General features: G+C 38.8%; 1 protein-coding gene across 5 annotated transcripts in view; it reads left to right on the forward strand.

The window, feature by feature from the left end:
* The first annotated feature begins 4,860 nt into the window (after positions 1-4,860).
* Positions 4,861-14,827, forward strand: part of LOC112987020 (FCH and mu domain containing endocytic adaptor 2) — an 86,510-nt gene continuing 76,543 nt past the window's right edge. For 3 of the 5 annotated variants that reach the window (XM_064499999.1, XM_064500000.1, XM_064500001.1), the window contains exon 1: positions 4,861-5,085. In XM_064499999.1, the coding sequence (XP_064356069.1) occupies positions 5,053-5,085 (33 nt within the window). In that variant the 5' untranslated portion in view covers positions 4,861-5,052. The remainder of the gene's footprint in view (positions 5,086-14,827) is intronic. The other 2 variants (XM_064500004.1, XM_064500005.1) reach the window with 1 other exon arrangement.

The raw sequence follows: 14,827 nt of genomic DNA on the forward strand, positions 1-14,827 counted from the left end.
CCTCCTGCCTCCTTTCTCTAGCTGTAACTTTTGTCTATGGGATTTCATTACATTTTTTCTAGAAAGAAGAGTCTGCAGTAAATCTTTAGTCATGAAAGCCTGTTGGTCATCTGCAAGTGAATTATTAAACTTTTGGGGTCTGCAGGTACAACTGCTTGCCTAGAACATCCTGGTGTTTTTGAAATCATTCTGTAACATAATCTGATAATACTTAGCAAAGTTAAAAAGCTCTTGAAAGAGACGTACCTAGCAATCCACTCCCCCTTTTCCACTTTCCCACCTTTTGTCCTCCATCACAGCAGTAAGCACAAGCTCTGGCTTTTTATGTCTCACTCTGGTGCTCATCATCTTATGGAATCTCTACCTGAATTAGCAGTATAAGTTCCTGTTAACCTATCAAGATTTTTTGTGTAGTATTTTATTTATATATTTTAAGCAAGGACAGTAAAGAAAATGCAATTAAAGGGTATATCCTCAACCTGGTATATATTTGAGAAGGATAAAATAGCTCCACCTCCATCTGTTTCTTCAGGCTCCCTTAAAAAATAAACTGCGGTGTTAGATTATGCATTTTATCTCAATCAGTTTTTTAGCCATTCTTAATATATAAAGGACTTTTAACTGTCTACTGGCTATTTGACAGTTCTTTATGATATTGAATAAATATAGTAATTACCAAATATAATTCAGATTATTTGGATTCTTTTTTATCTTTATTCTTTTTTATCTTAAAATGTTAGTGCGTTCAGTTGTAGATTCATGTGTCAAGTTGTAGATTAATGTGTTGCAATTGTATGCAGTCATTTTACCTAAAGGCCATAATCCATTTTCAAATGGAATGGCTTTAGGCATAGGGCAAATTAACTTAGTTTCCATAGGTAAAGAACAATCTATGACCTTTATTTTTTCCATCATATTAATGTCTGTAGTCTATATACACTGTATCTTTAGTTTCCTGTTCGACAAGTTCTCTTAACTAACAATTCAGTGTATATAACTTCATATTTCAGATAATCTGCACCCTTTAAAAGGACTGATTGTTAAAAATAAGTTAGTGTTAATTAACCTATACAAAATTAGAAGCTGGAAATGGTAGGGGGTGGATGAGAGTAAACTGAGATGGGGAGAGCAAATTGCAGAATTGGGGATGCTTTTCAGAGAGAGGAACTCTGAGCTAAACACTCCCTTTCACATGCATATTACCTACATTAATGCCAGATGACATTTTTCAAAAATGAGAATTGCATTCATGAAACGTAACTATTCTTGATTAGAAGTCTCTTCAGTTTTCATACACTTACTGTAAGGTGTATTGTTATGGTTCTTTAACCTTATACTCATGTAGATGGCAAAAATGGGAAAGGAATTGTCTTTTCATTCTCTACTAGAAAGTTAGTAGTCCAGAAAATTACTTGGTTCTTGCATGAAAGGTGCTATTAATATGCAGTGGGAATGTCTGTTGATTATACAGGACTTACTGTGTAGTTGTGGCTATCAAAATAATATTCCTCTCTGTTGACCCGCTATAAGGAAAAAAAGAACAACAGTGCTGGGACAAACCAAGAGTCTACCTAACCCAGTAGCCTGTCCTTGGCAACCACCAAGGGAAGGGGACAGGAACAGATGAAAGTACTATTGGTTATACGTTTGCAGAATATTCTCACTTTTCACTAGTTTGCAGATTAGGATCTTCTGGAGTAAGTGATGTTGCCTTTGCATTTAATAACACATTATGGATTTCTATATCTATAGAAACCTAGAAACTGGGTCTAGTTTTCCCCTCCAGCTTGAATGAATTTCCTGCTTGCGCTTTTATTAAGATTTATGTATAATTTACCTTCTCTATTCCTGCTCATGAGATCTCTTTATATTGTATTTTACAGTCATCTCTTTTATAGCCTGAAGAATTATAGTCTATGTGGTGGTTCTTTGTATGGGAGCTGTCCCTTATCTTGGATTATTTTTCTTCCTTTTTATCTGAATCTTATTTTTCTTTTTTTTCTTTTTTCTTTTTTTTTGGAAGAGGAGGATAAAGGGATACCAATAATGTGCACAGTATTCACAGTAGAGGTGCACACAGGTTTTACGCACTGGATTCATTAGGCTCTTTGTTCTTTTCCTAATATTTCTAAAAACTTGGGTATGAAATATAACTGAGCATCAATCACTGCCTTTATTGTATTTAGCTGGTCGCTATTACAAACTCAAGATCTCATGTGGGTGTCAGCTCGTATGAGCAGTGTCTCTTATCTTACAGAAGGACCTTAATAAACTCACTGCATATGGCAACATGGCACATAGAATCCCTCCTCACTATGTGCTTCTTTATGTTGAATTTTAACTTCACTCAATCAATGAGCCCTGATACCTGCTAGTATCTAAAAAACTGTAGGAGGACCTTTACTAAACTGACTGGATATTCACATGGCACTGCCACAGCATGTGGACTAATTTTTCAGTCATACTCATTACATAATATCCAGCAGTACATAAAGCAAGGTAATAAGTAAACCAGGGTTTTGTTACCTAGTCCAGTCTCCAAAGGAGAAGTGTGTATAATGGGACTGTCCTCAGTTGGGATTTTTTCATATGTACTCTTTTAAAGATGAGATAAATGACAAGATCTGACTTGAATGTTTTGCTATATGCCCTATGTAACGTCTTAATGCTGGTGTCCTTTGGCCTTCATGCTGTCAGGCAGGGGATGGGGAGGGGAGGTTTTCACACCAGAATTGGTAGGGTTTCTTTGACAGCAAAGGGAGTGCCTTGACCACCAAGCATCAGTTATCAGTTGCTTACTCCTTGTAGGTTGGATAAAGCTTTATGCTGACAAAATCATAGGTATAGAAGTTTGGATAAAGCATTTACCGCTTGTTTGCATAGGATTGCCAGAGCTGTAGCCCCCACATCATTGCTTAGATCTGGTCTTCTGTTTGTAGTCAATACTGAAAACCTAACTGCTGTGTTGACAATGAATCTTCTCATTAAGGTAGAATCAGAACTCTTCTGGGTCTCAGACAGCAGTGGTGCTGAGTCTGCCCCGAAGAATCTTAAAATATTCTTACTGAAAAGCAGCATTCCAGGCATACACCGAGAGCTGAAGATTTGGTGAATCATTACTGTATTCTGGTCCAACAATCGACAGTCTCTCTACTGGCTAATAATGTCCAGGAAGGAAAAGAATGGGCTGGAAACTCACCTATTATTGAATAAAAAGAAGGCTTGAAACAGTCTCTGTAGACTCTTGGTAAGAATGCATTATGGATGAAACAAAACTTATTAGGAGACTGTCACTGAAACTGTCAAATCCTGTGAAAGTAAGTACTTGGGATGGTAATCTACACACAGTAGCCTAGTGCCTAACGCCTAGTAGTTTAATTTAATGCCTAGTAGCTTACAACGAACCTAGGCATCAACTGTGTTGAAAGATCTTCTGCTACTTTGCTGGAAAGATGCTTGTTATTGTTGCAGTTACTTCAAAAGAGCATAAATCTGTTCTATGTGACAAAAAATGTAGGTATTCTAGAATTCAGTATATTCAATCTTCAGTGGCTTACTGAATTCTTTAGAAGGAATTTTACTCAAGATTTTTGAGTCTGCCTGTTCCTGTCCTAATTGTGGAATAGTGATGAACTATTGATGCCAACTGTATTTAAGGTAGTCATTGTTATTAAATATACAGAAGTTATTTATTTTTCTGCAAATGTGCAATAGTCCAATGTTGCGGGGAGAAGCTTATTCCAGCTGTGTTGGCTCCTGAGTAAGCTTACTGTTTGACTGCAGGTAGTCTGGCTAATAGTTAGCTGTGACAAAGGAGTGTAAGGATGTAGGCTATGCTACAGGGCTGTGAATAGTTTCAGTAGAAATGCCTAATGAATGTTGGTAGGTAGTAAACGTGGACATTCTCATTGCTTTAGGCCTTTCTGCCACATTTGAGTCTCTGGACTAGGAGGCAAGATATGTAGGCAAGGTGAATTGCCTGAAGCCCTTTAGATTCATGTGGATCTAGAGGACTTAAGTAGTGCAATATTGAATTTTAGCATTCCTAAACTGTTAGGTGGTTGGGGTTTCTTTTTCCTTCCCCTTTGCAACAACTGTGTGAGGTAGTGAAATACCCAGTAAAGTAGGAAATAGTATATTTATTGTTTTCTCCTGAAGCTGTCTTCTGTAAGTATATTTCTATTAGGGTTCCTTCACTTCTGAGAAGTGAAGACATTGTGGACTGCAATTACCTGCTTGTGTGTGTGTGCTTTTGGGGAAGCGTTTTACCCCCCAACTTACGCTGGCTGCTCCTTTCACAACTCAGAGTGCTTTTGCAACAGGGAAGACATGCGGAAGAGGAGGTTTCTCCCAGTATGATGAAGTTACAGTAGTTACTCTTTTAATACCTAGAAACTACACAAAGGCCTTATGTATTGAGTGTACAGAAATTATAGGATGCAGTTGTTCCACAAGGGTTCTCATGCTGTGGAGCTGCGGCCTTGGGCAAAGAGCCAAGCTGCGCTGCAGTCTTCTGTCCGCGTGTATTCCCGAGTTCGGGCTGTCGGCAAGGCAGAGCTGAATTCATGTCTGCCTTTACTCCCTGCCCTCCCCGTTGCCCCTAACACACCGCCGTGGTCCCGGCGCTGCCGAGGAGGGGCCCGTGCCCGCGTCGGGGTTCGCCGAACCCCACCGCCCGGTACGCGCGGCTGCGGCGCGACACCAACGGCTGCGGCGCGGGGCCCGCAACCGACCCCGCCCCCGGCCAGGTGAGGGGCCCAACGGCCGCGCGCCAGGTGTGGCGCCGGCCCTCCGCGCTCCGGGCATGCGCGCGCCGCTCCTCCGCCCGGGCGGGGGGAAGGCTAGGCGCCTGCGCAGGAGCGGCGGCCGCGGTGCCCGCCCGCGGCGCGGCGCATGCGCGCTGGCGCGGCGGCCGGGGGCGGCGAAGCCGTGTGGAAGGGGGCGGCGGCACTGTAACGGGAAGGGCGGCGCGCCGCGGCGGCGCCTGTTTCCTCCGGCGGCTGAGGCGGTCGGGGCCGGGCCGCGCTCGCCGGGGGCTGGGGCGGCGGCGGGATGATGATGGCGTACTTCGCGGAGAGCTTCTGGGTAGGGACGGGGTGGCACGGGGCAGCGGTGGGACGGGGCGGAGCGGGGCGCGGGGCAGCCGGGGTCTTTCCGCAGAAACCGCCTCGACCCTTAGGCCCCCCGGGGACTGGGCTGGGGCCTTGCTGCGGGGACGGCGCGCGGCGGCGGCGGCCGCGGCCACGGCCACCTCCTTCTCCGGGCGCGGCCTGGCTGGCGGCGGCGGGCCGGGGGGACGCGCGGTGCCTGCGCGCGCCGCAGCTGCCCGCTCTCGGGGGGGCAGCGGGGGCGCCAGCGGAGCGGCCGCTCGGCCGGCAGCGGCGCAGCCTGCGGCGGGGCGCGGGGACCGTCGCGCCGTGCCGCCGCCTCGCCCGGCGCCGCTGTGCGAGGGTCCGCGGGCGGGCAGCGTAGGAGGGCTGGCCGGGCGCCGGTGTCGAGGGACGTGCCGGCTGCGAACCGGCGACCCTTTGCTAGGGGGGTCTCGTTCAACGTGGCTTCGGCTGAAATCCGGCCTCTCTCCCTTAGGCTTCCCAAACAATGCAGCTGTTTGGGGGAAATAGCACTGACTGTGCTGTTCTGCGTTTGTAGCGTGCACGCGCAAAACTGCGCCGCAGAACTCGATCCCTCTGTACCGAAATCGCGTTGCCGACTGCGTGTCAGAAGGTGCAGCCTGAGCACAGCCGACTAGAGAAACAACAGACCTTCCAGTCTGCCTTAGAAACGTAATTTGTCAGCCGTCTTGGTAGAGAGACATTTTTCAAATGAGTAGATACGTTTCTATGGAGAAAAGCTTAAAATATGAATTTGAATTCTTATTCAGCCTCACATGAATTAAAACTTGAATTCATTGCAGATGTATCTGGCATGAAACATTAAAATAAGTGTTCTTGTAATCATTAGGCAATTTACAGTTCTGCTGCTTTACTGTTTGTTCAGTTTTTAATATGCGTCTCTACCAAGTAGCAAGGAAAATGTAAAAGTGAATATTTGACAAGACAGAAATAGGAAGAGGAGAAAATATTTTAGGTCTGTCTGCTTTTTCTACATAAACAGCACATTCTCAGTATTTAGAGGAAAGTAATTTCACAAATACAATATATTATTCTTAAAAATAAAGCATAGCACAACCCTGTTTTTTTCCTTTGTTGACAGCTTTACATTTAGCTTTGACTTTTTATTTTAACTCTTCTTTTAGACAGAATATTAAAATTCAGTGAAACAAAATATTAGATTTGCTATCTCATACGAATCTTTAATTTGAAGCTTCTCTGTTGGAGAGGGTTACTAAACTAGTGTGAAGACTTTTTTATCTGTTGTAAAACAATAAATTATTTTAATATAAAAATTCACACTTTCATTCTAAAAGTTAATATTTTCTACTAGGAATAAAGTAAAGTAATAGTTTTTATTCAGTTATCTCAAGTGAAATCAAACATTTTTCAATTTAAATGTGTTGTTTAACAAAACTTTGGTATATTCTTTTAGCTGTTTGTGTGGTCATCTATGTTTTATGCTCGTAGTAAGTCAGTAATACTGTTAGATCAGTAAAGGTAGTCCATCAGTAAAGGCCATGTCCATACATTCTGTTGCCCTCTCTGCGTCTTCATAAATGCTACCAGCAAATATGAGATAGTAGACATGTACTCAAACCCCCCTCCCATTCTCCCTTATTGCTCTACAAAGTCTCTGCCTTACAGCTAGGTTGGCAAGACTCCTAATGTGGGTTCAGCAAGGAGTGCCGAGAGAAGGAGGTTTTCTTCTGTTAGCACAGTTCATCTACCTCCAAAAATGCCTTAAAGTAAGAAAACAAGCATACTCATCTTGCATGCGTTGCATTTATGACAAAGACACTAGACAAGGTCTGAAACTTGAAAATTTAACAAAGAAACATCTGCAATACCATGGACAGGGTTTTCTTTTGTTTAGAAGTAAAATAAAGAGGAACGGGGATTGCTGCTTCCTTGTTGACGTGGGCAAATATTTTCCAAGAATAACTGTAGTGTCTAAATATGATGGTTTTTATGTCTGAAAGCAATGAGTTTCTACAGGTCCTGGGAACCAGACATAAATACAGGTTTGTGCGTTTTGAGTCATTAGGTTTGTCCATTTTGGTCAGCCTTTCAGAATGGGTTATTGTTCAGAGTTGTTATTGTAGTACTTTTTAAGATATGGGATAAAAGCCCTTTTTATGCTTTGAAATACGGTGACAGAATTAAGGTAAAACTTAGAAGTTTGCTGTGGAAATACACTGAATGTGTGTAATGACTAGAAAATAAAATAAAAGGAATCAATAAATAGAAGGAGAGGTGGTATTGCATAGAACTTCAGAAGAATCGCGTCCTGTTTCTCACTTTTGCCTTGGCCTTCTAGGTAGCGCTGGGCAAAACCTCCTGCTTTCTTATGTCAGTTTCCTCATCTATGAAATGGGGTACTTAGGCTCTATGAAGTATTGACGTGAAAATGAATCTACACAGCATAATTAGTATTTAGTTATATGTGTATATGCTTTCATCAATTTTCCCCTGAAATTGTGCATTGGAAATTGAGCTCCGGACATTCTGTTTTAGAAGATCCTTTACTGATTCCATAACTCTGTAATTGGTAGGAAAAGAGATCAGAAACTGGAGGGGCTTGTCTGATTTCTTAAGAAGAGCGGAGTGATACAGACATAAACGTGTATCTATTTCTTGCGCACTGTTCTCTTTTAAGAACTTCCTAAAAAATACTCTCACGTAAACAAACAAATCTTAGTTTCTTTGTAGTAATAGCCTTGCAGTTTATCATTGCAGATTTTCACACTGTGTTGCTTTCAAAAGTATTTGAGTAGTTGCAGTTATTTTTGTAGGGAATGTAAGAAAAATGTGCTTTCTCTAAGATGGTTTTGGACCTGTCAACCGTCAACTGCTTCTAAGAGGTCATTGAAAGATAAACAAAGCTATTTTCAGGACATGTAAAGTTGAAGTACACAGGCCTTTCTGTGACTTGAAAAATTTAGGGGTCTGCAAATACATGATATAGTTCAGTGCTCTAGAGCAGCGGTTTTCAAAGTCAGTAGGATACAGTTTTTGTGGTATCAAAAATTATGAACAAATAGTACAGACTATAAATGGCTTTGATTCTTCGGCTTTGATTCTTATGACTGAGTTTCAGGCATTCAAGTCACATGGCCAAACATTCCCAACTCCTAATTAGGATGTTGTCATAAAACATTGGGTGCTTGCTGCTATGTATGTGCTATATCAAAGCAATGATGTAATTTAAAGGGAAGACTTTCATAAGTTATTTCCATTATATGTAATTAGGTTTTGTCACTTTGAGTACACTGATACTGGTACAGTAGAATAAAAAGCATTTATTATCATTGGCTTACTGCTTTCTCAGCGCTGCTTAGGAAGTATTGCACAAGCTTTGACGTAAATTTGATTTTAAACTGATTGGTTGAACAGTGCAGGTGATACTGTTGTTATTGAAAACTTATTAAACTGTATTAGGTTAACCAAAATAAGTCACTTCCAAGCTGATATATATTTCCTATTTTTTTAAATTAATTTGATAAAATTGTTAGAAGTTCTGTGTATAGCTGAAAACTGGTCTCTTCCTAATGCTGTGTGTGTTAACTCTGGAAATTTTGTGATCTAAAAATTTGTGTTTAAATTAGCTTTGACCTGTTCCCTTTATTTTTTAATTACTTAATGTCACTTGTAGCTTTTAAGAGTATGGTTGTGAGGAAGATTGCTTTCTTTCCAGGAGCTTTTGTAACATGTAAGAACTGGCCGTATCAAGAGTTAACAGTCCAACAACTTTGTGAAGAGACTTACTCTAATAAATATAAGCCACATTCTCTTATGCGCTTATGTAATATGCTTGACACAGAGACTTGTCATGCTTCCATCTGGACTTTCATTCATACGTTTATGCAGGGCTACTTGTCTGTTTGGCATTTAGTTGGATGCTCAATTTCAGGAGAGCTGTTGTGCAATATTTGTTGAGTCTCCTCCCTCTGTGCTTGTGCATTTCACATGGCTGGAAACTTTCCCTCTTTGTCCTGAAAATATTTTTAATTATCTACATTTACAGAAAAAAATATATATGTCCTCCTCCATATGCATAGAGCTTCTCTGGAGCTACCTTTAACGTATTGAAACTGGAAGAAAGAAATTGAAATTGTCGGGTCCCTTTTTAGACTTGCTTAAAACTTCGAACTGAAGAAGATATTTGTGTTGCCTGGGCCATCAGGCAACTACTTTTTTATATTTTTATATGTTCTCAATTTCTATGGGTCTTCCAGAGACAATGTAATTGAAAATTAACTACTGATAGCTAACTTTGAAAAATATAACACTGTAATATTTATCAGAAGAATATTTTCATATATACAGTGTCCATGGTAAATTAAATAAACTCATTTTAAACAGTAGGAAGCAGTAATAGTTTAAACAACATGACAGCAATATTTATCAGAGCATCTAAAATGAGTTTTATTTTAAGTTTACTTGGGGTTAGGTGACGTTCTATTGCTTTATTTCATTAAAGTTTTACTCCTTTATGAGTGAATGAAAAAAAGTCAACAGTACGAATGAGTAAACCATAATGAATAGTATATGTCTTCCAAAGCATGTAGGTAAAGAGGATTTTTATTATTAATATTTGTAACTTTCATTTTAGAAGTATAGGAATGAACTCCCAATCTATCATTCTGTTACACTAACACTTGTAAATTAATGGTTAAACAAGATAGGAACATGCAGTCTATTGTTCTGTTACATTAATATTTGTAAGTTAATAGTTAAATAAGGTATTTTGTAAGCTGTATTAAACAAGTCTTACAGTTGAAAAGCTGCATATAGTTTCAGAAAATACCTAATTTGAACTTTTTTAGGTTTGAATGCAATTCTTCTGGTCATTTTTTTCACAGAAAGGTCATTTAGTCACAGATACCCTGTATGCCTCTTGTATTTTATGTTTTGTAGAATACACTGCTGTTAAACATTGTTTTGCAATACAACCAAGTATTGCTTAGCTGTTTTAACTTTCAGAATCTCCTGATTTTGTTGTGGAGTGTTTAATCTTGTGCCTTGCTAATGAAAGGGGAGTTGTGCCCTCCCCTCCCCCCATTAATGGATTGATTGTCTGCAGTTATTAGTTGACATTGGTTCAGCTCTGGAACTTTCTTGAAACGGACCAAGTTTTGCTATTGAAAGGACTTTTATGCTAGAAGGATTATCTTTATTAGGATTCTTGCATGCATAGTATGTTGATTAGAGGTGTGGTTTTTTTCATACCCCTAACTGACATTGTAGTGTGGACAGTACTTCTAAGTATAAAACTAGCTGTAGGACAGCTTCTCTGGAACTGAGCTAAACAAGAGGCAAAAGATAGGAATTTTTCTGTTCTTGAAGCAAGTAACTTTATTGCCTGTATTCATTCTCTTCTAGGCTTTTCCCTTTAGTGTAAATGTAATGTTTAGCATTCATCAAACACGAGGGGCTCTCTTTTGGTCATATTTCACTAATATGTCATGTTTGCCATATGCAGTTGTAAGGTTGAAAACATGAATAACGGGGGCTAAATCTGATTTGTTTAACTCAAGTGACAACATTTAATATTTTGGGTTCAGCAATTTTTATCACCTTGAAAAGATTTTCAAAATTACCCAGTGAGTTTTTAGTACGACCAATAGCTATGTGTGACCTAAAACCTAGCGAGAAGTTTGAGAATTAGTTTGTGCTTGACAAACCATTAGATGCTGTGTATTCATTCTGGGGGAATATAGGGAAATATGAATGAGCAGTTTGGGTAATTTGAATGGTAATCTGGCTCCATTTTGGATAAAAAGGTTACTTTATAGTTGTGCTTTCAACACAGATGTAGAAAGCCATTTTAGGACAGCCTGGCTGGGGTTCTCCTGATCTTTATGGAATTGTTGTTTTTAATAAATGGAGTAATGACTGAAACCATAAGAACAAGAATTCATTAAAATATGCATACCTCCTAGGAGATTAATTTTGTTTTGCTTACTACTTCAATTTTTTTTATTAGTCTCCTGTTCAGTAAGGCTATAATGGTACATCAAACCTAGGATTTGAAAATTAAATTTTAGAGATTAGTTTACTTCAAATGCTCATAAAATGAGAGCTAGATAGTGACCTAAACTTTTTATGGTTAAAATCCTTGTAATTAAGTTGAAACAGTATTTCGGAATGTTGCAGCTCTGGTACTTGCTTTCCCATTTCCTAGAGAATAATTTGTGGGCTTGGGAGGCTATTTTAAAAAAGGATTAAAGGCTATGACTTAAGTGATTTATAATAAAAAGTATAGTTTTCTCATTCTGTTCTATTCCTTCACTGTAATGTGGTGATGTGATCATGTTTGGAAGGCTGAATAGTGGTGAAGGATGATCATGCATACTCAGCCACTACTAACGTGGGTTGTAAAGCATAGGTTAAAATGATGGCAATTCGCCTATTGTTGAATGTTTCTTACTTTGCTGAACTTGGTTAGGAAAAAACTATCTTTATCTGAACTTGTCTGGTCAGTCTTCTAAAGCTTGACCAAAATCAAAAGGCTTTTAAGTACATGTGCCTTTTAATGTCTCACCTGCTAAGTTTTGCTATCAAAACAGTGTTTGCAGCCGTCCTTTCTTCTCCCACTGACTAAATAAGCAGTAAATATCTGACCGGTCATGGAGACTTTAGAGTAACCATAGTAATTAGGGAACATTTGTTTACATTAGGTAAAAAGAGGGTGTTATATAGAGAATATTAGCTTTTTGCGCTAATACACATTAATATTGAAAGGTTTTAGTCCAAAGTAGACAGAGCCTGTCCTTACACAACTTGATCAGAAACACAGGAAATAAATAGTGCTACAGATTCCCCCAAATTTCTGTTTACTATACCAAATGTAGGCTTTACATTCAGAATTACCTTTATATGTAGAAACAAAACTTATTCTTAAAAATTTTTAAAGTCTAATAAAAATAGTTTAGCAAAACAGGGAGTTCCTGTAATCTGTTTCCTGTTATGCACAAGTCATGGAAATACTGAATCCTGCCTTGACAGTTGCTGACCGGGTTACTTTCATTTCCATGAGAAAATCATAGCAGTTAGTTTTTGGTGAAGGGAAATGGAAGGACTCTCTGCCCTCACTTTCTGTGATTGTAATTTATTTTGTATGCAGAGTGGTCAGTAGTGTCTTATTGTAGGCTTATTTAAATGAATTGCTGAATGGTAGACCTCAACAACAACACCATCTTTGGAAAGGAGTTCTGTTAGTTCTAGGGAAAAAGGAGAAAACTGTTAATAGAATTCTGAGTAATTAAACGGAGACTACGTGGAGAGGGAACCGCTTAAATTGTACATTCTCATACACAGTTTTACAGTTGTTTTTTGCAAAGTTATGATAGTGTCATCCTCAACATGACATTTTACCCTCAAAATGATATTCGCAGAATGGTCTTTCAAACTGATCTGGAAATACATTGCATATAACCTCATAGGATATTATCCATGATGAAAGGGGTTCTCATTTCTCCAAGATCTAGGCAACTGCTAGAGAAATCTGCATCTGACTTCTCTGGCTTTCTATCATAGCAGTCAATGGTAATTGCTTCTGAATGGGAGTAGAAGGTCTCAGTTCCCTCAGCTGTCTGCTGCATTTATTTATTTTTAAGTAGGCTAGTACTGGACTGTCAGTTACCCCAGCTATTGCTGTTGGCATCAGGAATTAGGGGATAAAAACACTTAACGAAGAAAAATTATCTTGACATACAGCTTCCATCTACAGAATTTTGCACAACATATTGGGGGGATGCTGAGGAAAAACAGCCAAAAAAAAGAGCAGGCTTTTTTCCATATGTATGCATACAGAGTATATGTATTTTTTTCTTAAATTCAGCCACCTTGTTTCTGCTTAGCCACAGCATATATCTGTCTTTATCCTAAATACAAAACCTTAATTCTGATCAGTATATGAATATTTGAGTTAGTCTTCATAAAAATAACTACTAAATAAAGTGGTTGTGGATGGACTGCATAACTTTTCCTATGCAAAAAATGTCTGTTCTCTGCAGTGAGATATCATACCGTATTTGACGTAGTTAGGTATATATCTCCAGAGACAACTGGAAAATGCATAATTTATAGAATTGTCATCAGGTTAATTATCAGAACTCTTGATCAAGTAACCTGTAAATAATTGAACGGTTAATGTGCAGTTTTGAAGTCTAGATGTGTGTATTTATAGGTGGAGCCTGATATTGGTACGATAATCTGACACTTGGCATTCTAAGTGAAAACAGGTTTTATAGCTGTGCCAAATTTAAACGACATAGACTCTCAGTTCTGGGAGTCTTGCTGCTTTGTTTAAACCTTAATGTATCTTTCACACAATTTTTTGGATTAATAACTATTGATAATGTATAAAAGATGTGGCTTTCAGGGGATTTTTTTAATTTGGAAAATATCTGTTCTGTTTCTCTGCTGTGCTTTCTGCTGTTGACATGAGGTCGACAGTGAGTAGAGCTGACTAGAAAACTTCACTTAAGTGGAAAAATTAGTATCTTTGCAGTAAATTTCACTTACAGTTAGGGAACAAGATGATGATGGGAGTTGGTTGTTCTGCATCGTGCCATTTTGTAAAGCTATACAAAGTTAGGTTTGTGATGGATTATCAGTCCTCAGGAAGACTGCAGCCAGACACTGGGTCATGGCTATGCTACCCTTCCTGTATTTCTAAACAGGCAGGAAATTTATGGAGCTCCAGTATAGAAAAGATTAAAAGCTACCCCATTATGAAAAGTCACTTTAAAAGTTTGTAAGCAGTCTGCATTCAGCACATTGTGTGCAATGTATTGGCTTAGGTAGAAGAAACACATTAAAGCCAGGGAAAGAGAGGACAGTTCATAAAGGAGCATTTTATTAATTTTTCTGGAAGAAATGCTTAACACTTACTGGCAAATGTTCAGCTCTAGATTTGGGTGCAATAATAACTTTCAGAGTGGTTAAAGAAGAATTTAGTTTTATATCATAATTGAAAATATCAGTGAGGTCTTATAGAGTCATTCTGGCATTTCAGTAATGTGGTAACATTCATCAGGGTTTGTATAGAGTAAATACAGAGAGTTAATAAGGCACCTATTACTGCACTAGTAATGAAAATTATTATGTGTCTCAAACTGTGAAGAAAGGTAGTTAGATATCACAGAAAGGGTGTTGTTTTCTTTTTGCAGAGATCTTACTTGTAATAAAAATAGATATGGCTTTCTCAAACATAATTTGTTAGTTATTAGTTCTTTGTTGTATTCCCCACGTGCAGAGTATTTAAAAACTTGTTTGTAGACCACTGTATTTGGTATCATTAATTGCTCCAAACAGCTTATTGAACTTTTACAGTTAGACTAGTACTTGAAATAGTAAGACTACATAACAAAAATAAGTTTGTGTTCTTATCCTTTTTTGTCAAACTTGTAAAATCCATATTCTGTAGATATCTCTTTGCTGTATTTTAGTATACTCAGTTTAGCTCTGCTAGTATTTTTCACAGACCTTTCTGTAATTGCAGTTATGCTAAACTGATCTGCATTTTAATGAACTTTCTCAGATTACAACTTACTGCAACCTTAGGAACATTCATTTTATAGTTTTTTTTTTAATGCTTGGAACAAATAAAGCTAATAATTCTGGATAGCAATCTGAATCCAATTGCCTTCATTCCTCTGTTATTTGTTAATTTGTTTGTGTGTTTATGTGGTATCCTTTAAGGGAGC

This window comes from Dromaius novaehollandiae, chromosome W (assembly GCF_036370855.1).
Source record: "Dromaius novaehollandiae isolate bDroNov1 chromosome W, bDroNov1.hap1, whole genome shotgun sequence".
NCBI classification, from domain to species: Eukaryota; Metazoa; Chordata; class Aves; order Casuariiformes; family Dromaiidae; genus Dromaius; species Dromaius novaehollandiae.